The sequence below is a fragment of the Stegostoma tigrinum genome, chromosome 7, assembly GCF_030684315.1.
Source record: "Stegostoma tigrinum isolate sSteTig4 chromosome 7, sSteTig4.hap1, whole genome shotgun sequence".
In the NCBI taxonomy this organism is placed as follows: Eukaryota; Metazoa; Chordata; class Chondrichthyes; order Orectolobiformes; family Stegostomatidae; genus Stegostoma; species Stegostoma tigrinum.
In genome coordinates, this window is record NC_081360.1 from 15,804,475 (window position 1) to 15,830,368 (window position 25,894).

The 25,894-nt window shown below is 42.8% G+C and overlaps 1 protein-coding gene across 2 annotated transcripts; it reads left to right on the forward strand.

The window, feature by feature from the left end:
• The first annotated feature begins 282 nt into the window (after positions 1-282).
• On the forward strand, positions 283-7,271 carry LOC125453798 (zinc finger protein 239-like). Of its 2 annotated transcripts, none has more exons than XM_048533750.2 (2): positions 283-410; positions 1,306-7,271. In XM_048533750.2, exon 2 carries the CDS (start codon positions 1,877-1,879, stop codon positions 2,846-2,848), a length of 972 nt encoding a protein of 323 aa, XP_048389707.1. In that variant the 5' UTR covers positions 283-410; positions 1,306-1,876; the 3' UTR covers positions 2,849-7,271. The 2 variants fall into 2 exon arrangements, with proteins under 2 accessions (XP_048389707.1, XP_048389708.1); XM_048533751.2 differs by having other exon boundaries at positions 1,538-7,271.
• The last annotated feature ends 18,623 nt before the right edge of the window (positions 7,272-25,894 follow it).

The window sequence follows — 25,894 nt, forward strand, 5'->3', positions numbered from 1 at the left end:
GGGGTAAGGTGGCGAATGACGGGCACGCGTGTGTGAACGTGAGAGCAACTAACACCTGGCAGCTGTCTGCGCATGTGCGAATTCACAATCGCTGATAGGCAGTGTTTGTAACACGAAGCTTGTGCTCTGATTGGCTGACCTGCCATACCGTGTGGAACGTCTTGCTGGACAGTTACCAATAGAAGGTGTAAGAGTACCGGAAGTGCTCTTGACCTCCAGCAAATCCCCGTGCAGATATAGTTCAATGGCCAGGCAGAACTTCCGTATTGTCTGTATGCGGAAGTTGAGCGTCCTGTTTCAACTGCTTACCATTGTTCGGTGAATTTGCTGCTGCTGGGTCCCTTTCTATCTGAGTGAAGGCTGAACTTCACATGTACTCTCACTAAAATTTCTTCCTCTGTCAAACGTCTGTGAGTAAAAAAAAGTCTCCCCTACTCCCTTTTATTTTCTGATTTTGGGTTTAAGTTGACGACTTGCAGAACCCAAAGGGAAGCGAAGGAAAGGAGTCGAGGGCAGGTGCAAACTCTGGAAAAGTTGGACCATTCGCTATCTCGCCCCTCTTAAAGAGTTTATCATCCTTTGATCCAGCAATTTGCCACATTTATTTGTTCAGTTAAAAAGACGGCCTCTTTCTCAATGTTCCCAGCTGGGTAATTTCTCCAGGGAATGGCTGACATTTAAGGGGACAGTATACTTGTCTTTGGCATAGACGCATCTAGCCCTGTTCAATGGCACGTTTTAGATATATTGCTATTTCTCTAACAGCTCATCGTTATTTCATTTTTTTTCTAATATAGTACTGAATATATTTCTAGTCATAGTTATTATCTCAATTGGCAACTTGCTAAAGTATGTCCTGACTCTCTGTAAAACGATACATAGAACATACATAGAACATAGAACAGTACAGCACAGAACAGGCCCTTCAGCCCACAATGTTGTGCCGACCATTGATCCTCATGTATGCACCCTCAAATTTCTGTGACCATATACATGTCCAGCAGTCTCTTAAATGACCCCAATGACCTTGCAGATACAGTCAGATCTATTCTCCCTTTATATCCTTGTAGACTTGTGTACGTTTTCCCTTCATGCATCCACCCTATATCCTTTTGAAATCATCAATTGCTTCAGCTTCCACCTACCCCATAAATACTAAATTTAAACTAAGTGCCACTCAATGGCTAAATATGCTACTCGCTCATATTCTCCTTATCTCCAATTCAGTAATATACTGTTGTATTTTACATTAAGCCTGGCAATGTATACAAATACATGACTGTGAGTCTGCATGATCTTTTTCAGATTTCGCTACCATGGACATGAACTGATGAGTGTGAATGTCTTGATCAACATGAATTGGTATCTTCAGGAGTATTAGGAGGGTGTATTCTGGGTAGAGCAGAGGGAGAGTAAGTGGTATGGAGGATCACTGCTTTTGGGTTCAGGAGAGTGAAGAATATCTCATAGAAGTCAGAATTTATCAGTCCTGATTATCCAAACTGAAAATAAGAACATTTGTAAATTCCTTTTACAGATTGTGGACAGAAGTACTTGCAGATGGAAATTTCAAAACAGATGTCACACCAAAGTGTGACAGTCACTTAATTCATGCATGTTAAATTTCATTGGACCTTGAATTCAAAGGAAAAGATCTTTCTTTTTGGTTCACATGCTTTTAAATATCAATACGACTAAAAAGCACAGAGTCACACAGACGACCTACCTCCGGCAGCAACTGTGGATGTGCTTTAACCAGTTAGATAACCGGAAAAATCATTGCAGCATTCACAACAGAGAGAGACTGTACAAGTGTTGTGTGCGTGGACAAGGCTCCGACTGATCTTTGAACTTAGAGAACCGAAGCACCTGCATTATGGAGAAACCATGGCATTGTGTGGACTGTGGGAAGAAATTCCGCTTCCCTTCTGAGCTGGAAACTCATCGACGTGTTCACACAGGGGAGAGGCCATTCACCTGCCCAGTGTGTGGGAAGGGATTTACCATGTCATCCACCCTGCAAACACATCAGCAAGTTCATGCTATGAAGAGCCCATTCACCTGTCCTGAGTGTGGGAAGGGATTCAATGTATCATTCCATCTGCTGACACACCAGCGAGTTCACACTGGGGAGAGGCCATTCACTTGTTCTGTGTGTGGGAAGGGATTTACCCAGTCGTCCAACCTGCTGACGCACCAGCGAGTTCACACTGGTGAGAGGCCATTCACCTGCTCTGTATGTGGGAAAGGATTCATTTATTCATCCCACCTGCTGCTACACCGGCGGGTTCACACCGGGGAGAGGCCTTTCATCTGCTCCATGTGTGGGAAAGGATTCACTCGCTCCTCGAACTTGTTGATGCACCAGCGGGTTCATACTGGGGAGAGGCCTCTCAACTGCTCTGAGTGTGGAAAGGGATTCAGTCATTTGTCCGCTCTCATGGCACACCAGAGAGTCCACACTGGGGAAAGGCCATTCACATGCTCCGTGTGTGGAAAAGGATTCACTCAGTCATCCAACCTGGTAACACACCAGCGGGTTCATACTGGAGAGAGACCTTTCGTTTGCTGTAAATGTGGGAAGGGTTTCAGTGTGTCGTCCCACCTACAGAGACACAAGCAAGTTCACACTGGGGAGAGACCATTTGTCTGTTCCAAGTGTGGGAAGGCATTCACTCAGCTGTACAATCTACAGACACACCAGCGGGTTCACACTGGGGAAAGGCCGTTCACCTGCTCCATGTGTGGGAAAGGATTTACTCAGTTATCAATCTTGCTTAGACACCAGCAAGTTCACAAGTGTTTACAGGAGTTGGATCCTGCTGCTGTTAGCCGCATTGAGGACTGAACAATGGTCATGCTGGCAGCTGCAAAATGTAGTGGGAGTTTTGGGTGGAGTTGGACTGTTTCTTTCTGTTGTATTTGCTGGTTTCATGGCTTTGCTTCCAGTGGTTTGATACTCTCTAAGCCTGGAAGTAGGCATTTCCATGTAACTCATCTGAAAAAGCTACCTGAACAGTAAAAAGTCTGGAAAATGTGTCATTGGAGTATTAGTTTACAATATCATTGGCTGGAACACATTGTAAACTAAAGGAAATTGACTGCAGTGAGGAAAAATGTTGCAATAGCCAAGAATAGAAGCTGCTGAACTGGAGTCACGAAGTTTATGAAATGTTCGGGAAGCAGTCACATCTGTGGGTGTTATGAAGCTATTTGATTTGGACACATCTGTCTGAAAGATCCTCCCTCAACAGCTATAGCATATATTCTCATTTCCTCCTCTCTGAAATTACAATGGCCTTATCATTGCAAGCAGAGTATTCCTAAGGGAGAGTTCTAAGCCATCTCTACAGTCTCCAGATAAGAATTCCACCAGTCATATCTGATCCAAGAAGAAATACCACACAGTTTGTGTGCAAATTAAACTTTAGCTGTAAACCAGTGTAAGCATGGAATAAAGAAAGGAGTCAATTCAGCCTTCCTAACTCAGTTGTAACTTAGTAAATATTATTTTTTTCAACCACTACATGTAACCTTTAAAATAAATATCTTCTCCACTCCATTCATCTTACAGCACAGACCAGTCAGCCCCAATTAGTCAGTCAGTATTGATGTACCACGTGAGCCTCCATGTATTCTTGTCATCTCTCCTCCTCGTTCCACCTTCCCCCACCATTCACCCAGCCTCTCAATCAGCATATCCCCTGTTCCTTTCTCCCTTATATCTGTATCTCGCCTTCTTTCAATTGTGTTATGGACAGAGGGTAGAAAAATATTGAATTTGTTTATTCTCTCCAGCTTCTACCCATTAAGCAGAGTGATTTAATTTTCAATAGGATGGGATATGTTTTCCAAAACCTCTGTTTGTGAAGTCAGTTTTTTAAAATGATTCTTATAGAATTCTCTCTGGTATAAGTCAAGAGTATTATTTGCTCTCATATTCAAATGCAAATTAGTGTTTGCAACTTCACATGCGCACAAGAAACAAACAGGAAAGAGCTTTACAGCTAGGAAAATTATCACAAAAATATGGCTATTAATGTGACGGTCAGAGATCAAAGTTAGAGAACTGTTTCAAAAGGAGTTCCGATTTAGGTGGGTTCAGCTGCCTGAAGGTAGCAGTTGCAGACTTCCTTTTAAATTTGGTGGTGCAGCAGTATGAGGGTAACATATAGAGACTTGGTCTACTTTATAGGCAATGGCTAATCAGAGAATCAGACTTTGAGAAGGATGACTCGATACAGGCTGATATTAACTTGAAGGCTGGCCGTACTGTTTCCAACAGGTTCAATTCTGAGTAGACTGCCCGGGATCCAGAGAAACGTCACCTTAAAACTTTCCAGTTGCTGGTTAGTCATGTGACAGGCCCTTTAGAATTGATTGTTTAGAATAGAATCCTATTTCTGTTCAAAGTTCCATTGTTCACTCCAGCAAACTGATGGTGTTATTAGCTTCTCCACAAGTGCAATGAAGTTACCAGCCCCTGCTGAAGAGACAGACCATCTGCAGTTCTTTTAGTTGACTGCAATGTGAGTTCTGGGTGGGAATACTGTACCCTGTAAAATCCAGCTCTATATCAAAATGCAGTGGTCACAGAATTCAGCTCCACATCGCCTGCTGGTGGGGGATCACAGTTGCATCCAAAATGACATCAGTGATCTAACATGTTCCCATATTCGTTTCGCACTAACAGGCAGAGGCACGGTGCCTGACAACATTTTTGACACAGTCATGCTCAGTGTAGTGTTGTAGTGATTCTCAGACTGTAACCAGTACAGTATGTCAGTATAACATCTCAGAATAAGAATTGATTCAGCCCCTCAAGATTGCTCTGTCATTTAGTTAGAGGGTGACAGATTCCATGGCGTAATCGTTGTCAGTAGCACTTTGGGGAAAGCATTATATGGACAGTATATACTGGATGCATGTCATCCAGGTAGATTTTGATGTTAGTGCATTTTAATGCTTGTGCTGCCCTTTCATAACTCAAAGCCACAGCTTTGTTTGACCTCAAAGGGTGAACATATGATCAGCAACAGCACCGGCAATTCTCCAAATTGAATCATCCACCATTGTTATTTGAATTATTTGCTAACTACTTTCCAGTTAGTTGTTTATGTATTTCTTTGGTCTTTGCTGCAGTTGTAGAAGTGTTTCATGATTATCAGATTCTTCCAATGTTCTTAAAATCTCAAAGGAATGCTGTGGATATGTGGTTACTTTGAGGATTCTGCATTTGCTCCCAGACAAGGATATGCTATCGTGCAATTCTTTTACCCAGAGAAAGGTACAGAAGATGGAGGAGAGGGCTCTCAGCAAATAGTCATATCCGCACTGCATGTTCAGTGAGCAATTCCTGCACCCCAACCTCAGTGAGAAATAGTGTCAGATATTTCCACATTACTTTGAATATCTTCATTTAAAACCTAACACCTTCACAGCCACAATTCAGAGCCTTGGAGTAGATGACAACGACATTATCGGTGGTAACAAAGGCCACAATTCTTTAATGAAGCAGGGTGTATTTGAACTATTTCACATTTTGTGATATGTATTATCATCTTGATCTTAGAGTTTAGGGATTATATAAAATATCAATATCACTACTTTCTAGGTTGGTATTAATTTATCCAACTTCAATTTATCCATCCAGTTTTAAAGCTTTTATTAATAGTGTCGTCATCTTGTGTACCAGCCCATGGATCAATTCAGGCATGTAGGTACATTTCAAAGTTTCCTGCTGACATTAAATCCAGTTTATTGCTGTTAAGTTTTTGCTTTTCCACATTATAATTAAACATTTAATTTTTGCTGGATGTGAAGAAACTGGCTGGTTTCTTGACATTTATGTCTAGACCTGATACTTTGTTTTTAAAAATATATGAAAGGGGTAACAGATTACATGCTACGTCTGTAAATAAATTACTTCCCAAAGTGATATCATTGGCAATTGCTAAGTCAATGCATATAATAGGCCCACTACCATTGCTTGATAAAACCCCCAGACCCTTTCTCCTTCAGCACTGTTAATAACGTAGCTGTTGAAATGATGAATAATATTAAAATTAATTCTGTTTGTGTTGTTACCCATAGTCTGGGTTGTTACATTCTTGTAGAAAATTCCGATTAATATTAATAAATTTAGCAGAAAGGCCAACATTTTTACACTTTTGTTTATTTATGCTCAACCCAATCAAAGGCCTTGGCAAGGTCAACAAAAGTGACAGCAATTTGTTTTTGTAACCAATTTAGCCGTCCTCATACAATTATGGAGGATAGTTACATTTCCCTGGCATCCTGCTGTGCTTGCAATAAAACCCTTCTGCCATGGATTGAGTTTAGTGTTAGTTGATTAGATTAGATTAGATTCCCTACAGTGTGGAAACAGGCCCTTTGGCCTAACAAGTCCACATCGCCCCTTGTAGCATCCCACCCAGACCCCAGACCCCATCCCCCTATAACCCACACACCCCTGAACACTTGGGGCAATTTAGCATGGCCGATCCACCTAGCCTGCACATCTTTGGACTGTGGGAGGAAACCACAGCACCCAGAGGAAACTCACGCAGACATGGGGAGAATGTGCAAACTCCACACAGACAGTTGCCAGAGGCTGGAATCGAACCCGGGTCCCTGGCGCTGTGAGGCTGCAGTGCTAATCACTGACCCACCATGCCGCCCTAAAGTCAGTCACTTTGCTACAAATTTTACTAAATTATCTTAAAAACACAGGACCAATTGTTATTGGTCCTCAATTATCTATTGACTTTGGAAGTAAAGCAGTTTTACATGCCTTGGCAATGTAAGGTAAAATGATAGTCTTAAGCATAAAGTAACATGCCAGGCCAGCACTGTAGGATTCAATTATTGCACATTTTTAGTTCAACAACATTGATTTTGTCTGGTTCAGTTGTTGAATCATTCCAAATGGACTTGATACATTTGCCAATTTTCTGTTCCATAATATCTACCAAATGGTTAGTATTGTCTGCTACTTCTTTTGCTTTAGCAAACTCAGCAATGTCTGCTTTATTGCCTGGTATAGGTCACTTATCTTGAAATTATTCTTACAGATTCTCAATGGACAGGGGAAATTTAGTTTTGTCAGAGTCACCCATAATTCTTCAGGCAAGCATTTGATATAATGGCATGAAAGCTAGCCACTCTGTTACATTTCCAGCTCTTTGATAAAACTTTAAAATCCATTTGCTGTTTCTGAACATTTTCTTTAAGAAGATGCATTCTAATATAATTCTGGGAAATTTGACAAACAGCCCTTTCATGAGTATAACTGAATAAAACTGATTATTGAAAACCTGAATTTGATCAAATCTGCTTCCTATTGGTCTTTATAACCTGGTTTGCAACAACATTGTCTGCTAATACACTGGAGGATCAGTGTCACTTTACAGTTGTAAAATTCTAAGAGTTCCAATCTCTAAAGAGCTTTGACAGGTTCGTCCCTATAATAAATGGTGTTATATTTGGTGAGGGGCTGTGCCCATACAGTAGTTATCAACTAGATTGTTAAAAGCCACTTCGTTTCTCATCATGTACTTCACACTTGTATCCATCACCTGAAACTGACAAATTATGGAGATATTCACAGTTAACTCCCAAACAGGTTTTTGGGCCTTACAGGCCCCACAATTTTCATCTGACACTTATTTGTATCCGTAGACCTCCCAGGTGCGTCGTGATTTATGAGCACATGGCTAGTCTTGCCTGGCTGGCAAAATTGGCAATCAATGTAACAAAACAATAAAACGATATCCAGGGGGTGACATCTCCCCATTGTGCCTTGCTGTTTCCGCAGGACCACGTGGAGGTATGGCCACTAAGACCTACGCCATGCAAGAGATAGTTACTCCAGTTACTGCCAGAGGTGTACAGACAGAAACTGCATGCCTTTAAAAAAACAGCCTGACTCGGAATCTGAATGGCTTAAGCAGCTCACTTTTAACCATTGGAAATGGGGCACGTAAAATAGAGTCACCTACAGCAATATCCATGAGGTCATTCTCCTTGAGGTCAGAAATTGAGTACCATTTCCAATTCAGATGGATTTTGTGGAACAGGGAATAGTAAGGCCCAGACATTAACGTTGGCTGATGATTGAGTTAACAGAGACCTATAAGCTATCATTGTGGTCTGGGAACTTTCACAGATCAGAGACTAACTTTAAATTCACCATTTTGTATTAAATCATAAGCTGCCATTTCTGCCACCGCAAGTGGTATACTACTGCTAGGCATACATTAACCTTCCTTCCCTTGTCAGCACTTGGCATGGACTATTCCCTTTGGGATGCCAAGGTCCATTTCTCTTGCACTCCCAACACCTTCCTTTGCAATCACAAACAGTGGTAACACATGCTCATTTACCTCGTCCTGCCTCATTATCCAAGTCTGCAGACAGACGTTCCACTCAAAATGAAGACCTAACTGCCTTTACTCAATCTAGTTTACTGTATTTGCTGCTCGCAATGTGGTGTCTTTTACATTGACTGGATGAAACTCTGACAGCATAACTCTTGTGCAGAACATCTATGCTCTGTTCTTATAAAGGACAGCTTCCAGTTGCCTGCAACTTGAACATACCACCTTGATCTCTGACCAAAATTTCTGACACAGGCCTGCTGTAGTGAGGCTGAGCAGAAGCTGGAAGCACCACTCAACTACCACCTGTGACTGTGTAGCCTTCAGGACACAATTGAGTTTGATCATTTTAGGATGTCAGTGACTCTTTTACTCACCCCACTACACAGGCCCTGTCATTGACATGATCCGCTTTCAGTGCAGCCAACCAATTTTCACCCATTCATTGCACCCTTTATCATCTTTTCTTCCTCCTCGGCTTACCATCAAACATCCCTGGGTTTGCCTCACATTTTCGCTCTGTTTCTGGGCTCCATCTCCACCCATCTGCTTACTCCTCTCCCCTCCCCCAGACACCCTCTGTCATCAGCATAAATGCCACCTTTTCCTAGCCATCATTTCTGAAAAAAAGAGGGTCTGGACTCAAAATGTTAATCCCTGCTTTCTCTCCACAGATGTCACCAAACCTGCTGAGTTTCTCCAGCAATGTGTACTTCTGTTTTTTTTAAATCAGATATGCTTATGGAAACGTATTTTTGTATTAAAGCTAGTTTCAAGTCCATAGAAAGGCTTTTTAAGACTTAAGATTTTGCACTTTAAGTTTGTGAAACAAAATAGGAAAAAAATGCTCTTACAGAGACTTTCATGGACTGTGACCAAATTCCTGAATTCTGATTAAAACAAACTCTAAGCTCTATAATTCATATAAAATTATACAGAATATTAAACACGTGTTCAAAATCAAATTAAAAAGAACACGTTGAACAGTCAATTGTTCCATAATAAAGATTAATTACATACATAGGCCAAAGACCGATTTAAGCCAAGTTAAAGAATAGGTCAGCTAAATGGTGAAAAGACCCCATTCACCATTTGCAGTTGGAGGGTCTGGAATCTTCTAGGGTGAGAAACACCATTTCAAGAAACACCTTTTGTCACCGGAGGATCTAAGGACAAGATTATTGAAAAAGGGTGTAAGAAGATATCATTTTCTTCAAACCTATCTACTGTCAAAAATCAAAACCAAGTATTTATTTTTTTTTTGTACAGTTAAGAAACAGTCTTTATTTTAAATAAATTACTTCAACTTTTATTTTCTGAAGAGTTCTTGTCTTACTTCGTGGATCAATAGTCTCAAGAGAACCAAGCATGATCTACATTTTTGATTTGGGCTGATTTATAATTGAACAAGCCAAAACTGAATAAATGCAACCTTTACAGATGCTTATGTTAGTGAGGAGGTTAGCAGGGCAGACAGGAATGTAAAGGAATGGTAACAATAATTTTATTGAATGGTGGAGCAGGCTTCAAGGGCTGGCTGGTCTAATTCTGACTCAATGAACTTCCTCCTATATTCGGAGCAGGTCAATGGCTTCTCCCCAGTGTGACTGCTTTGGTGTGTCAAGAGGTGGGATGACTGGACAAATCACTTCCCGAACTCAGCACAAGAGAATGGCCTCTCTCCAGTGTGAACCCGTTAGTGTGTCAGCAGATAATTTCTCCTTTCAAAGCTTGTCTCACAGTCCAAACATTTAAAAGGCCTCTTCTCAGCATCAAGTTGCTGATGCATTCGCAGGTCGTATGACTGAGTGAGCCCCTTCCCACACAAATAGCACGTGAACCACCATTCACCAGTGTGAATATGCTGGTGTGATAGGAGGCTGGGTGATTCTGTGAATCTTTTTCCACACTCAGTGCAGGTGAACGGTATGACTGCGCCAATGAGTTTCCAGCTGTGATGGATAACTGAACCCCTTCCCACAGTTTCCACACTTCCATGGTTTCTCTGTGGCACAGGGCCATTGTGTCTCTCCACTGTCAACAAGCATTCAGTCACATCCACACATTGGACACACATACAGTTTCTTCCCCACCGTAAATGACGCAACTAGTTAAAGCTGCACAGTCTGTGAACTGGCACACTGTCATTTGGGGGCAGGGTTGTGTGTCCTGGTGGTTTTCCAATCACAGTGATGTTCGAAATCCTTTTCCACAGAAAAAATAGAGAAATACTACTCCTTCTGAATTCAAAGACTGAAGCTATTCAGGTTTTGATGAATTAAGTGGCTGTGTCAGATCTCAACGTACCGTTTGATTTGAGTTTCCTTTCTGGAAATCCTCCACTTCAACAGTCTGTAATGAGTTCACAAATATCTTTGCTGTTAGTCAATTCGATTTTCTGCGAACACTCTTTCCTCTTTCGTTCCCTAAAAGTGGTAACTCTCCAGCACACACACACATATTCTGTCTATTCTCACTCTGTTGTATGTAAAATATACCACCCACAATACTCTTGAATGTGCCAACTTATGCTGATTGCCAGATCTATGCTCACTAATTCATGGCCAGGTCTCTCAGACCTGAAAACCTTCAAGCCTTCAGGCAGGCTGACAGACATACATATGTAAAAACTGCAATAAACTGTACAATGTACAGTACTACATTACTTCAATACAGGATGAGGGTGGGAGGAACAGACATAGAATCATACAGCACAGAAACAGACCCTTCAATCCAACCAGTCCATGCCGAACATAATCCTAAACTAAACTAGTTTCACCTACCTGCTCCTGATCCACATCCCTCCAAACCCTTCCTATTCATGTACATATCCAAATGTCTTTTAATCATTGTAATTATACCCATATCCAACACTTTCTCAGGAATTTCAATCCACACACAAACCACCCTGTGTAAAAATTTTGCTCCTTCATGTCTTTCATAAATCTCTGTCCTTGGACCTTAAGAGTGTGTCCCGTGGTCTTGAAGTCCCCCATCCTAGGGAAAAGGCAACTACCATTAAGACTACCTGTACATCTCATTATTTTATAAACTTCTATCAGGTCACCACTCAACTTCCTCTGCTCCAGTGAAAAAATCCCAGCCCATCGTTCATCAGGACTGGGGAGGGGAGGGGAGCCCAGAAATAAATAGAGGAAAGGGGCAGGAGTTGGGGTTAGTGTAGGAGAGATGGTGATAGACAAATGCAGGTAGCAGGTTATTGTGATTGGTCTGTGGGAAAAATGGAGCAGAAAGGTGAGTAGGAAGATGGACAGGTTAGGTCAGGTCAGGGAGGTGAGGAGGAGGGGGAGGGCTGGGTATGGGATAAGGTTCAGAGTGCAGGAATTTTGAAGCTAATGAAGTCAGTCTTGAGGCCATTGGGCTGTCAGCTCCCAAAGCAAAATATCAGGTGTAGTTCCTCCAGTTTGCACTGGGCCTCACTCTGACAGTGGAGGAGGCCAAGGATGGACAAGTTGTCAGGGCAGTGGGATGGGCAATTAAAATGGATGGCAACAAGAAGGTAGGGTTGGTTGATTGACGCACAGCACAGTTGTATGCGAATGAGTCCCAAGTCTGCATTTGGACTCCCTGATATAGAGGGGACCACATCGGGAAGAATGGATGCAATAGATCAAGTTGGATGAAGTGCAGGTGAATCTCTGTTGATGTGAAAGGATTGTTTGGGACCTTGGACAGAGGTGAGAGGGGAGGTATAGGGGAGGTGTAGGGGTGGGTGTTGCACCTCTTGCAGTTGCAGGAAAGGCATCAGGTGTGGTGGAGAAATTGGTGGGGAGTGTAGAGCTGATGAGGGAGTCAGGGAACGAATATCCCTGCGGAAAGTGTCAGGGTGGGGGGCAGGGTGGAGAATATCGTTTTGGTGGTGGGGTCTGATTGTAGGTGGCAGAAACGTCAGAGGATGATGTTTTGGATTCAGAGGTTGTTGGGATGGTATGTGAGGACTAAGGGGACTCTATCCTTATTGTTGTTGGGAGGGTAGTTTTGAGGACAGAAGTGCAGGAAATGGAGGAGATGTTGTTGAGGGCATGCTTAATTACAGAGGAGAAGAAATTACGGTTCCCTAAAGTAGGAGGACATCTGGGATGTTCTGGAGTAGAATGCCTCATGCTGGGAGCAGGTGTGGCGGAGACACCGGAATGGGGAGTATGGGATAGTAGCAGGATGGGTGAGAGAAGGCATAGTCAAAGTGGTTATGGGAGTCAGTGGGTTTGAAATGAATCTTGGTGATGAATCAGTTTCTGGAGATGGAGGTGCAGACAGAGAGGTCCAGGAGGGGGAGGGAGGTGTCAGACATAGTCCAGGCGAATTTAAGGCAGGGTGAAACGTGTTGGCGAAATTGATGAACACCCTAAGCTCCTCGTGGAGGAGCGAGGCCGCACCAATGCAGTCATCAATATAGCAGAGAAAGAGGTGAAGGATGATGCTGGTATAGTTGCTGAAGCTATGTGTTCCACAAATCCTACAAAGAGGCAGGCATATCTTGGGCCCATGTGGGTGCTCATAGCCAGCCCTTTGGTTTGTACAAAGTGGGAGGAATCGAAGGAAAAATTATTGAGAGCATCAGTGGATGGGGACTGGTTGGGCCTACTGGAGAGGAAGAAGCTGAGGGCATGTAAGCCCTCTGTGTTTGGGGGATACAGATGTACAGGGACTGTACGTCCATGGTGAAGATAAGGTTTTGGGGGTTGGGAAATTGAAAGTTTTAGAAAAGATGGAGAGCGTGGGTTGTGTCTTGAATGTAGATGGGGAACTCTTGGACCTAATGGGAAAGAATGAGTTGAGATAGGAAGAGATGAGCTTGGTGGGCCTACAGGAGCAGGTAGAGATCTTGGCTAACCAGGGCAGTCAGGTTTATGGACTTTGGGTAGGAGATAGAAACGAATGGTACAAAAATGCTATCCCATACTCCCCATTCCTGTGCCTCCGCCACATCTGCTCCCAACATGAGGCATTCTACTCCAGGATATCCCAGATGTCCTCCTACTTCAGGGACCATAATTTGGATGCCCTCAAACACATCTCCAGCATTTCCCGCACTTGTGTCTTCAAAACCACCCTCCCAAACACCCATAAGGGTAGAGTCCTATTATTCCTCACATACCACCCCATCAACCTCTGAATCCTACACATCATCCTCTGACATTTCTGCCACCTACAATCAGATGCCACCACTAAAAAGATATTTTCTTCTCCAACCTTGTCTGCTTTCTGCAGTTCCGTTCTGAGTTATCAGTTCATTCCATGACTCCCTCATCAGCTCTGCACCAATTTCTCCACCACACGCTGTACCTTTCCTTGCAATCCCAAGAGGTGCAACACCTGCCCCTACACCTCGCCCCTCATCTTCATACAAGGTCCCAAACAATCCTTCCAGATCCAGCAAAGATTCACCTGCACTTCATCCAACACAATCTATTGAATCCATTGCTCCAGATGTGGTCTCCTCTACATCAGAGATGAAACACAGACTTGGGGACTTGTTTGTGGAGCATCTGCACTGTGCATCTATCAACCAACCCAAACTTCCAGTTGCCAATCATTTTAATTCACTCTCCCAGTCCCCTGACAACATGTCCATCCTTGGCCTCCTTCACTGTCAAAGTGAGGCCAAATGCAAACCGGAGGAACTACACCTGATATTTTGCTTTGGGAGCTGACAGCCCAATAGCCTCAACGTTGACTTCCCCAGCTTCAAAATTCCTCCACCCTGAACCTTATCCCATATCCAGCCCTCCCCGTCCCCCTCACCTCCCTGACCTGACCTAACCTGTCCATCTTCCTACTCACCTATCTGCTCCATCTTTCCCACAGACCATTCACAATAACCTGCTACCTGCATTTGCCTATCACCATCTCTCCTACACTAACCCCAACTCCTACCTCCTTCCCTCCATTTATTTCTGGGCTCCCCTCCCCCCAGTTCTGATAAAGGATAGGCTGGGACATTGTTCACTGCCTCTGAAAAAAGGAAGAAGAAATAGAGGAGAAGGAGAGATGGGCTGATAAACACAGGTTGACTAAACTGAGCCAATCCTTCTGGAGTCTATGCATGCTCTGGATGTACTTCCTTTCCCTTTTTTTGTTATAAATCAAAACTTTAAATCAAGAGTTAGAAAAGAAGTGAGATGGGAAAATAAGGTGCTTAACTCTCAGACACTGGATAGAGGATAAACTGAGGCTATCTGATAGAAATGGACAGGTCTACTGACCAGAATGAGCGACATAGACAAGGAGAAGCTTTCCTCATTAGCTAGTGATACAAAGCTCAAATAGTACACATTGAAGATTTTGGGAAAGAGATCTGTGAGGCTGGCCCTTTTGTTTGGGCTGGGAGGGTTAACTGTGGAAGAGCTCCAAAACCCTTGCCCTAATCAGCAGTTTGCAGACGCCCTACCATATGCCACCAACAGTTTTCGGAACCCCTCCACCCCTCTACCCACCAGCGCCTTCCAGGCCCAAATCCCCACCCTCAGACAGTTTCCAGACCTCCTCTTCCGCTCACCAACGGTGTCCATCCCCACCTCCCCCGTCGCCTAGCAGTTTCCAGCCACCCATCTCCACTCACTAGCAATTTCCAAACAGCACCTCCTCCTTCGCAAGCTGCTCTTCACCTCGTGGCCATGCCCGGGACGATCTTGCACCTGCGCACTAGCCTCCTATTAACACTAACAGGAAGCCTTCTTTAACGCGAACTATTCTGGGTAAATTACTTGCCATTGAAGGCTTAAATTGTGCATTGAACAATCACACTTTGTAATCGCAATGGAGATCGAGGCCAAAATTTTCATAAACAAACTAAGTACTTATATTGTGCATAAATCCGAAAGCCTATACCCTCCTTCCTGATGCATTTCCATGTTGGAAGAAAGGTTGTAAGATGTCCAAGAAAGGTCAGCACAGGAACCAAATTCGTTTTGAATTCGCATTCAATCGAGCACAATTTATCCGAATATTGTGGGCTCTTAGAATTTTGTGTTAATAACATGGGAAGAGGCAACAATAGAGAAAGCAGAAGTGATGTATATACTTCTAGTTGCAACCTTGGGAATAGTATTCTGTAGTCAAAGTTCTAACCTCCCCAGCCCTACATCTTTTTTCTATTTATGTTCTGCGGGGTGTGGGGGATGGCGGGCGTTGTGCACCCATGTGTTTGTTTATGTGTGTACGTCTGACCTTTTGTATGTGTGTGTCTGTGCCTGTCTCTCTATATATCTAACAGTACGGACACCTGCAGGTTTGTATGTTACTATATGTCAAATGTGTATGTATGCCTTGTCAGCGTGTACATGAGCATATGTCTGTAATTTTGTCTCTGTAGACAATCGAGGAGAGGCAATCCATTAACAAAATGGTCCGATGTGAAATTGGATTGGGAACAAAATTGAGACCTTGGGTTTTACTCACCGTGTACTGTACTGGAATTGACAATGACGCTCCTCTCTCTCACTCTCTTAATCATTTCATTCTTTTAGTCTCAATTCTGGTTGTTGCCTGGTTTGATTGGGTCATACTGTGAAATAATTTAGTCTCACTATTAAAATGAATAATTACATTTCTTTGTCGGTGTTTTATCTTAAAAATTCAATTTGGAACTCAGAATCTGTTCAGTCAATGCCAGATTCCTCAGAGTCAATTGTTAACAATAGTGTAAAATTTGTGCAGATATTTCAATTCAGACACATGCTGAATGGCTTATCGTAGAGCTGTAAATTCTACATTGGTGTGATAAAGGTGGGAAGAATGTGCTGTCTTTTTCTACTCCATAGGTCACAATAGAAATTGGATTGTTTTACTCAATTCTTGATAGGGCCAAATGTCTACTTTCTCTATATTAGGCTTAAATTAAAATGTGTCGTCAACCAGGTTTCTTTAATGCATAAAAAGTTATAAAATGTACATTTTCATCAAATTATCAAACTTGTTAACACACATGCAGGCCAATAATAGTTAGTCATTGATAAAAAAAAGTGATAATGTGTGGAATGTTCAGCTGTCAAAGCAGTGCTCTGGCACACATAGAGTGAGATCACATGCAGTTACTTCTGGTGTCTTGACAAATGCAGCTTGTTCAGAAAATACAGAATCATACTGTCTTCCAGATGTTCTTAAAGTGGTCAAACATGCTTTACACCAAACTTACAATAAAGGCATTTCAGAAGTGTAGTGAGATGAATTGAGCAGCCTCTTCCTCAGCAGCCATTTTCCCCAAATGAAAAGTGAACATTCACCAACTGCATGCAAAATATATTCAATCAGAAACTGCTTTTTTCCCAGTCCTAAACTCTGTCGTATTTTACCAGGGGCAAGTCCATGGAATTAGATGAAAACCACATAGTTTTTAAAAATTGCTTTGTTTTAAAAATTTGCAAATGTCTAATGCACAAAGTGACCTTTCATCAACCTCTTAAAAATAAATTCAATTATTCACAGACCTAAGAGAAATTAATTCTGCACAATCTCTCAAAACTCAAATCTTCAATACAAAAAATAATTCATATGCCTGCATACAAAATTTAAGAAGAAGAATTGCAATGATTTAAATCTTTAGGAATGTAGGATTATTTTGTTGTTTTAGCAGCTAGTGAGCTGAAATATTTTGAAAACTGATCAGCACAGACAGTGACCAGCAAGCTGGGATTGCTGAAGTGTGAGTCTTAACAATCTTATTCTTAAAGCTGCACTTGCTTTGATCAATGACAGATTTGGAATGAAAATTATGATGTAAAGGGCACTACATTCTGTGGTGTCATAGTTACCTGTTTCAAAATAAAACCAAGTCCTAGTGCCTGGAACAGAAAAAACTCAGAGGTTAGAAACATGCACCAAGTTGGTTTGGTCAGTTAGTGTGCACTAGTTGCAATGTTAATACATTCAAAAGAGCTGTGAGCCAAACATCAGAGAACCCAAGGCTGTCAGAATCCAATCATGGATAAATTATATATTCCAAAACCAAGAAACCATTCTCATGGCAGTATTTTATCAATGTCTTCAGGGATTATGAATAGCGGTACCGATTTGACTTCTGATATCCTTGATGTCAGCGTGTCCCAGACGGCTATGCCCAAGAAGATATTTCAGAAGTTACCCTTACCTGGTAAAGATAAAAAACGATTCACAGCCAGCAGTTCCAGATATGGCGGTGCACGCTCTAACAAGGGCCGATCCCAAAACATGAAGAACCCTGGACTCATTAAGGTAAATTCTCAGCTTCATAGCAGTTGCATCGAAGTGGTGGTGGTGGTGGTGGGGGGGCGGGGTGGGGGTGGAAGGGGTTAAAGATAAAATGTTGAAAATGTGCTTCTCATTTCAGGCCCTACTGAAAGGATTCAGCATGTTCATGTTAAAATGATTCTCTTAAACAAAAGACATCAGTTCCATTAGTCTTATTTAAGACTATAAGACACAGGAGCAGAATTATTTAGCCCATCCAATCAACTCCACAATTCAATCAGATCACAGCTATCTGATAACCTTAAACTGCACTTTTCTGCCTTTTTCAAAACCTCTTGATTCCCATACTGATTGAAAATCTGTATATCTCAGCCTTGAATATATTTAATGATCCAGCCTCAACATCTCTTTGAGATAAAGAATTCCACAGATTCACAACTCTCATTTTTTATGTATTTTCCAGCTTTGCTACACAGTTGATCTCCTACACCCATCACTCTGACTGTCACTTCATATTCCTGGTCTACAATAGCTTCATTTTCACTTGCAATAATCAGCTGTAGGTCAAGAAATGTATATTCCCAGGAATACATTGACAAAAAAATGGACAAAAATCTTTACATTCACTCAACTGCTTAGGGGAAATTGACTTTAATATTTGGATACCAAGTGCCTCTTCAGATTCCTGAGCCACTAACCTGGCTTTAGCCTCATAATTATTCAAAATATTGTAATGAATTAACTGGGAAGAGTGTGTTGACAATCATGCTTCATTTTATGAGCCAATGAAAATTGTATAAAGTCCCAACTAAGACACTGAGATGACCAATTTGCCTGACTGACTGCTATTCAAGACAAAATAATTCACATCAGGCTTCACCAGGAAGAGAAAGATAACTTCATTTATTGTTATGTATTTAACTCTAGCCAAAAAGCAATAAAGGAAAGGATTTCTATTCTTTTACCAGGCAACTTCAACTACACGCCTTCAAAAACCTCAAATGTGCATATTCTCATTCACAATTAAAACAGATAAACCAAAAATAGTTTACCAGAAGTGGAATAAGGAAAATACAAAAACACAGGGCAAGCAAAGTACCAAAGATCACAAATCCAGATTTTGAGAGTGTTACAAATCGTCTCATGTAGTCCTTTAGATTATTTTCCATAAAGTTTTTGGGGTGATATTTGTTCTCCAATTAGGTGGTTAATTGGGTGAAAGAAAGAATTTCCTTAACTCAAAATACACTTGGTGCCATTCAGTTTTAAATTCTCCCTCTCACTGCTTCAAAAAGTGACATTGTACTTGCAAAGCTCAAAAATTTGCAATAGTTGACTTTCAAGCTCTCATGCTATTTGCTTATATATAATCCAATTTTCATTTCAGCTCATAGTTCAAAAATATGTAATGTCTTGCAATACAAGTATGTGAAGTGCATGGTGCCTTGTTACTTTCTATAATTTGTTTAGATTCCATAAATATATAATCAATGCCAATTAACTGAGAAGAATTCACTCGTAAAATGCTGTAAAATTACAGTTTTTCTATCATTATCTATAATCTTGCCTGGACCTTCTCACTCTTTCTGTGCTTCTCTTTTGTAACATACCACACCCTCTGGATTAAAAGCTATTGTGATGCCTTACAAACCAGGATCAAGCAACAAAAACAGATAGAAATGTTGAATAAACTAAATAAATAACTTTTTTATGATCAGTAAACCTTCACTAAATGATTATTTTAGGGTTGAAAGAATAGTAAGAAATGAAAGTAATCTCCCTTTAAGTGACAAAGAACACCACAAGCAAATTGACCAGATAAACACTCCCAACTTCAGGAAAGCATCTTTACTGAACAATGTTAAGTGACACAACATCAGATGAAAGTGAGAGGAATTTATAGGGAGGGTTAACAGACACATTTGCAAAGCAGGAAGGAGATGAACAATATTAAAATAAGCCACTTTCATAAAAATTTCAGATGTATTAGAAACCTTCAGATAATATGTCTCAAAACATCATTTCTTCCCATTAGAAGATGATAATTTACTCATTCAGGACACTAAGATAAAACTTTAACTGGTGATAGGTTTTCTCTTCTCGGGTTCAGTTAGATATTCTGAGGTAGTTATCAAACCATTTTCTTCTGGTATAGTAGTTTATTTATCACCTTAAAGTACTGTCTGTTAAATTGTCTCATTTAAATTATTTTATGTTACAACTGACTCTTTATTTCCTGCTTAAGTAGGAATATATATTCCGAAGGGAGAAATCCTAGACACTTAAAATATCTGGGACATTTATGTCATAGCTAAGGCTTACTAAAATTTAAGCCATTTGTTTGGGGAAAGGTAATATTTTTGGGCAAATAAAAACCAAAAGAACTGTGGATGCTGTAAATCAGGAACAAAAACAAAGTTGCTGGAAAAGCTCAGCAGGTCTGGCAGCATCTGTGAACAGGAAAACAAAGTTAAAGCTTCGGGTCCGGTGACTCTTCCTCAGAACCCTTCTGTGGAAGGGTCACCAGACCCGAAACATTAACTCTGTTTTCCCCTTCATAGATGCTGCCAGACCTGCTGAGCTTTTCCAGCGACTTTGTTTTTGAACATTATTGGGCAGTTTCTTCCCACGTAGGATAGTTATGGGGAATCTATAGACCCAAGTACAAGCATTTGTGAGATTGACGGGCTTGAACTCAGCAGACTGTAGTTATCAGGGAAATACTTAATAAGAGCGAACAGTTATCAATCACTTGGGTTGATCTGAAACATTAACCTTTGGTGTTCTTTCTCTCCAAAGAGCTTTCCCGGAATGTCTGTTTTTTAATGGATAATAATTTATGACCATTGTCTTGATTGTCACCAGGAAGAGAGAGTCAATTCCCTGTTCCCTGGTCCCCTCTCTGCTCATCATCACCGTCAGATTTTCAGAGAATCTCTGAACCATTCTCTTCAGTGGGTTGTAGCTGCTAGTTAAGCATTTCCAATACTACATGGCACAAGGCCCTCACCCTGATATTATCTTCTTACAGCGTTTCATGGGAATTCCAACTGAAGCAGAAGAAGGTGAAGGCAGTGCAACAGCTGTTTCCAATGCCTATCTAACAGCTGTGGATGACCCTGTGAGTTATTTGCACCAATCTCGGTGATCTTTCACACACCAGGCAATGTGCTCCACATAAGGCTAGTTGGGGCGGGTGGAAGGAAGGGGATACGTGCATTGGGGGAGGTTTAAGGTGGCCACCCAACAAAGTCGGAAGGGGCAGGAATCCTCCAAGAGCCTGGCACTTGCAAACCAGCCTCGGCATTGAATACCAGTGAGAGTGACGGCACTGTGTGGGGGGAGTGCAGTCTGGAGGTCGTTCACTGTACCATGAGACAGATGAATGTGTGAGGGCTGAGGAGGGCTTGTTAGAAAGTAGACTAGGAAGTGGATAGGCTATAACTGTCATGTGACGTTCACACTGTGTGTTGCTGGTAAAGGGCAACATTGTATCAGAATTAGTACCTAACTGAAGCGGGAGATAAGCTATATTAGAACACAGTTTGGGTACCCTCAACTTAGACTTATGCCAATAAGAGAGATAGGTGGCAGCAAATCCAAGGCATTCTAGGTGGTTCAAGTGAACACAATCACGAGAGCATAAGGGGCTGCCAACACTGGGATCTAAAGATATTTTCAGAGGTGCACCCCACCACCAAGTATAAGTACCTGAACAGCAGTGCTTGTGGGAAAGAAAGCTTCAGTTCCACAAAAGCAACAGCATCCAAGGATAAGAAAAGAGAAAGAAAAATTGCACCCAGAAAACTGTGAGGTTATCTTCAAATGTTCAGCAGCTCAATAACGCACAGAGGCTCAGTGCAAGAGCAGCCAGGGATTTATGGAGCAGCAGCATGGATAGCATTAGCAAACCCTGTCTATGTGAGTTTAAACATCTGGGAAAGAATGAAACAGAGTGAAACAGCTTGTGAGGACCATGTAGACTCTGACCAAAACTGCAAAGGGCATTATGAAATGGGAAACCCCAGAAATAGCTGTCAGTGTTGGACACCGAATGTGAGTCCCATAGGAGGAGAGTGGAAATTCTTGCATTTATGGAAAATATCTACGATGAGAAGCTTAAATATGATATTTAGTGAACAAATATCATTTAACTTTATCAGGAATAACTACAAAATTATTTTTGAGGAAACAGCACATGTACAAGATTACTTTTCCTTTATTCTGGTAGGGGATATGGTCATTGCTGATCCATAACTACCCTTGACATGCCACCCCATTTCTGAGACCAGTTAAATGTCCTACGCTGATGGACATGAGTGAAACAGATAGGTCTTTGAGAGAATCATAATGCTTGCTATTAAACTAGCTTTTAATTCCAGACTTCATTAAATTCAAATTTCATTATCTGCGATAGAGGGATTTGAACCCATGTCCCCATAATATTAGCTCAGCGCTCTATGTTGCCAGTGAACTAGCTCTCTCATGATGCCAAATTAATTTCAGTTGCGCAACTAGAATATTCTTAAAAATCTGATAACAGTGCCATCCCACTTTCTCAAACAAAAAAGCATGCATATCTTCGGGATTAGGCAGAAAGGACCTGAATCATACATGTTGTTAAAAAGAGTGTGGAACCATGACCAAGGGAAACTGAAAAGAGAAAATATAAAATATTTTTGCAGCTCCAGATACCCCTGGATACAATGCTCACCGCAGCCAGTGGTGTGATTGGGTCTGAAGAGCTGCCAACCCTCTCTGACAACAGGCAGTTACCTGCCTGACGGCGATGTAACATCAGCAAGCCTTCCTGTTATGGTGATAGCAGGCTTCCACTGGCTGCCCTGTGGAATGGGACCTCAACCATGGCTCCCGCATTCAGCACTGTGTCTTTTTCCTGGTCGCACTGCAGTTTAGGTAGGGATGAGAGGAGCTGATTTTGCATCTGATTCTTGTCAGTGGCTTATCCATTTTCTAGTTATCCGGGATTCACATGAAGTAATTATTTCTTAGCTGATACACTAACAAAAGGTGAATAGTTATTGGTTTCAGATTTTTCAGGTCAATTGTGCACACAGTAACAAGAAGATCCTCACACTTTCTCTTCAGGTACTATGTCCAAGAGTGGACATGGGTTTCACTGAGTTAACACATGGTTATACTTAGCAAGATAATAAAATGTGAGGCTGGATGAACACAGCAGGCCAAGCAGCATCTCAGGAGCACAAAAGCTGACGTTTCGGGCCTAGACCCTTCATCAGAGAGGGGGATGGGGGGAGGGAACTGGAATAAATAGGGAGAGAGGGGGAGGCGGACCGAAGATGGAGAGTAAAGAAGATAGGTGGAGAGGGTGTAGGTGGGGAGGTAGGGAGGGGATAGGTCAGTCCAGGGAAGACGGACAGGTCAAGGAGGTGGGATGAGGTTAGTAGGTAGCTGGGGGTGCGGCTTGGGGTGGGAGGAAGGGATGGGTGAGAGGAAGAACCGGTTAGGGAGGCAGAGACAGGTTGGACTGGTTTTGGGATGCAGTGGGTGGGGGGGAAGAGCTGGGCTGGTTGTGTGGTGCAGTGGGGGGAGGGGATGAACTGGGCTGGTTGAGGGATGCAGTGGGGGAAGGGGAGATTTTGAAACTGGTGAAGTCCACATTGATACCATATGGCTGCAGGGTTCCCAGGCGGAATATGAGTTGCTGTTCCTGCAACCTTCGGGTGGCATCATTGTGGCAGTGCAGGAGGCCCATGATGGACATGTCATCAAGAGAATGGGAGGGGGAGTGGAAATCGTTTGCGACTGGGAGGTGCAGTTGTTTGTTGCGAACTGAGCGGAGGTGTTCTGCAAAGCGGTCCCCAAGCCTCCGCTTGGTTTCCCCAATGTAGAGAAAGCCGCACCGGGTACAGTGGATGCAGTATACCACATTGGCAGATGTGCAGGTGAACCTCTGCTTAATGTGGAATGTCATCTTGGGGCCTGGGATGGGGGTGAGGGAGGAGGTGTGGGGACAAGTGTAGCATTTCCTGCGGTTGCAGGGGAAGGTGCCGGGTGTGGTGGGGTTGGAGGGCAGTGTGGAGCGAACAAGGGAGTCACGGAGAGAGTGGTCTCTCCGGAAAGCAGACAGGGGTGGGGATGGAAAAATGTCTTGGGTGGTGGGGTCGGATTGTAAATGGCGGAAGTGTCGGAGGATAATGCGTTGTATCCGGAGGTTGGTAGGGTGGTGTGTGAGAACGAGGGGGATCCTCTTGGGGCGGTTGTGGCGGGGGCGGGGTGTGAGGGATGTGTCGCGGGAAATGCGGGAGACGCGGTCAAGGGCGTTCTCAATCACCGTGGGGGGAAAGTTGCGGTCCTTAAAGAACTTGGACATCTGGGATGTGCGGGAGTGGAATGTCTTATCGTGGGAGCAGATGCGGGGACTTCACCAGTTTCAAAATCTCCCCTTCCCCTACTGCATCCCTAAACCAGCCCAGTTCATCCCCTCCCCCCACTGCACCACACAACCAGCCCAGCTCTTCCCCCCCACCCACTGCATCCCAAAACCAGTCCAACCTGTCTCTGCCTCCCTAACCGGTTCTTCCTCTCACCCATCCCTTCCTCCCACCCCAAGCCGCACCCCCAGCTACCTACTAACCTCATCCCACCTCCTTGACCTGTTCGTCTTCCCTGGACTGACCTATCCCCTCCCTACCTCCCCACCTACACCCTCTCCACCTATCTTCTTTACTCTCCATCTTCGGTCCGCCTCCCCCTCTCTCCCTATTTATTCCAGTTCCCTCCCCCCATCCCCCTCTCTGATGAAGGGTCTAGGCCCGAAACGTCAGCTTTTGTGCTCCTGAGATGCTGCTTGGCCTGCTGTGTTCATCCAGCCTCACATTTTATTATCTTGGAATCTCCAGCATCTGCAGTTCCCATTATCTCTGTTATACTTAGCAAGCTTTCTTTTATTCATCACTGATGAATATGAGCATCACTTGCTAGCTCAGTATATACTTCCCATTCCTAATTGTCCCTTCAACTGAGTGGCTTGCTCTGCCACTTTGGCCCCTGGGTGTGGAGTCACTTGTAACCCAGACTAAATATGGGTGGCAGATTTTCTTCCCGAAACAGCATTAGTGAGCCAGATCAGGTTTTTTTCTCCCCCCAACAAGTGTCAGTAATTTCTTTGTTGTCAAAAGACTCTTAACTTCAGATTTTAAAAACTTAAGTTCAAATTGTACCATCTGCCTTGGTGGTGGTTTGCACACAAGTGCCTGGAAAGTTACTTGGGTCTCTGGATTAATATTGTAGTGATAATGCCACTAGGCCATTGTCTCCCCTAAATATATGTTACTATAGCATTTGCCATTTCCTTCTGCAGATTCTGGCTAACCAGGAGACTCTCTACTCTTACTGACTGCCATTGGAATATTGGGTTGGTAATCAGCTTGTTTGATGTGTCGTGTCCTGAGTTTGGACTTGAATCCAGACCACCTGGCCCAGAGGGAGGGATATGACCAACTGTGCCACATGACTTAACCTTTAACACTGCTTCAGCCTAACGACGTTCTATTTTCCATTGCAGGTTGGTTGTGTGGTATTTCACATAAAACACTGTAAAGACTTTTCCAATACTCGTATCCTTTTTATCAGCTTAAGGCTACACTGTTCTCAAATGTTTGATAGATCTTTTCTCTCTGACAATGCCCTAGGGAGTTATAACATTGTATTTTTGCACTTGGAAACCTTAGTTTCAATCCTCTGTATGCAGGAGTAGTCAAACAATACCGACTAGAGGGAGGAAATCAGAAGTTAGAGTCATCCAGGCTTGGGCTAGGAGGAGCAATGGGGGATGGTTGAGGTGATATTTCAGAAACCTGGGATGAAATGAGCCTTCTCCATGGAGATCAGCCTCCTGAAATTACAGCTCGTGTGGGGATCGGGGAACATGGGATTTGTGTTCAAAGACATGCAAAGGTAACTGGATCCACTGGGATACTAGTTACCAAAGCAGCTGGGATCTTGGGCCACTTAAAATGTTGGTAAGTGTGAAGCAATTGAGGCCAAAAACAACTGAACCAATTGATGCCATCTGCAGGTGAGATCAGTGAGCGATGAACAAACTGTACCAGCTACATCTGGGGGTAATATTCAGCTGATCCTTCGAGTGGAGGTTGGTTTGGGGCGTTAGCTGACTGACTCTGTCCGCCCTTTCTCAGAAGCTGAATTGTTCTCTTTAAGAGATCCAACTTTCAGTGGTTCTGAAGAAGAGAATGCAGCTTGTTATCCGGATCACCGTGGGTGAGGTCATGAAGTGTACCATGCCACACCACCTCAGAGAACTCCTAAAAATGAAAAAGTCA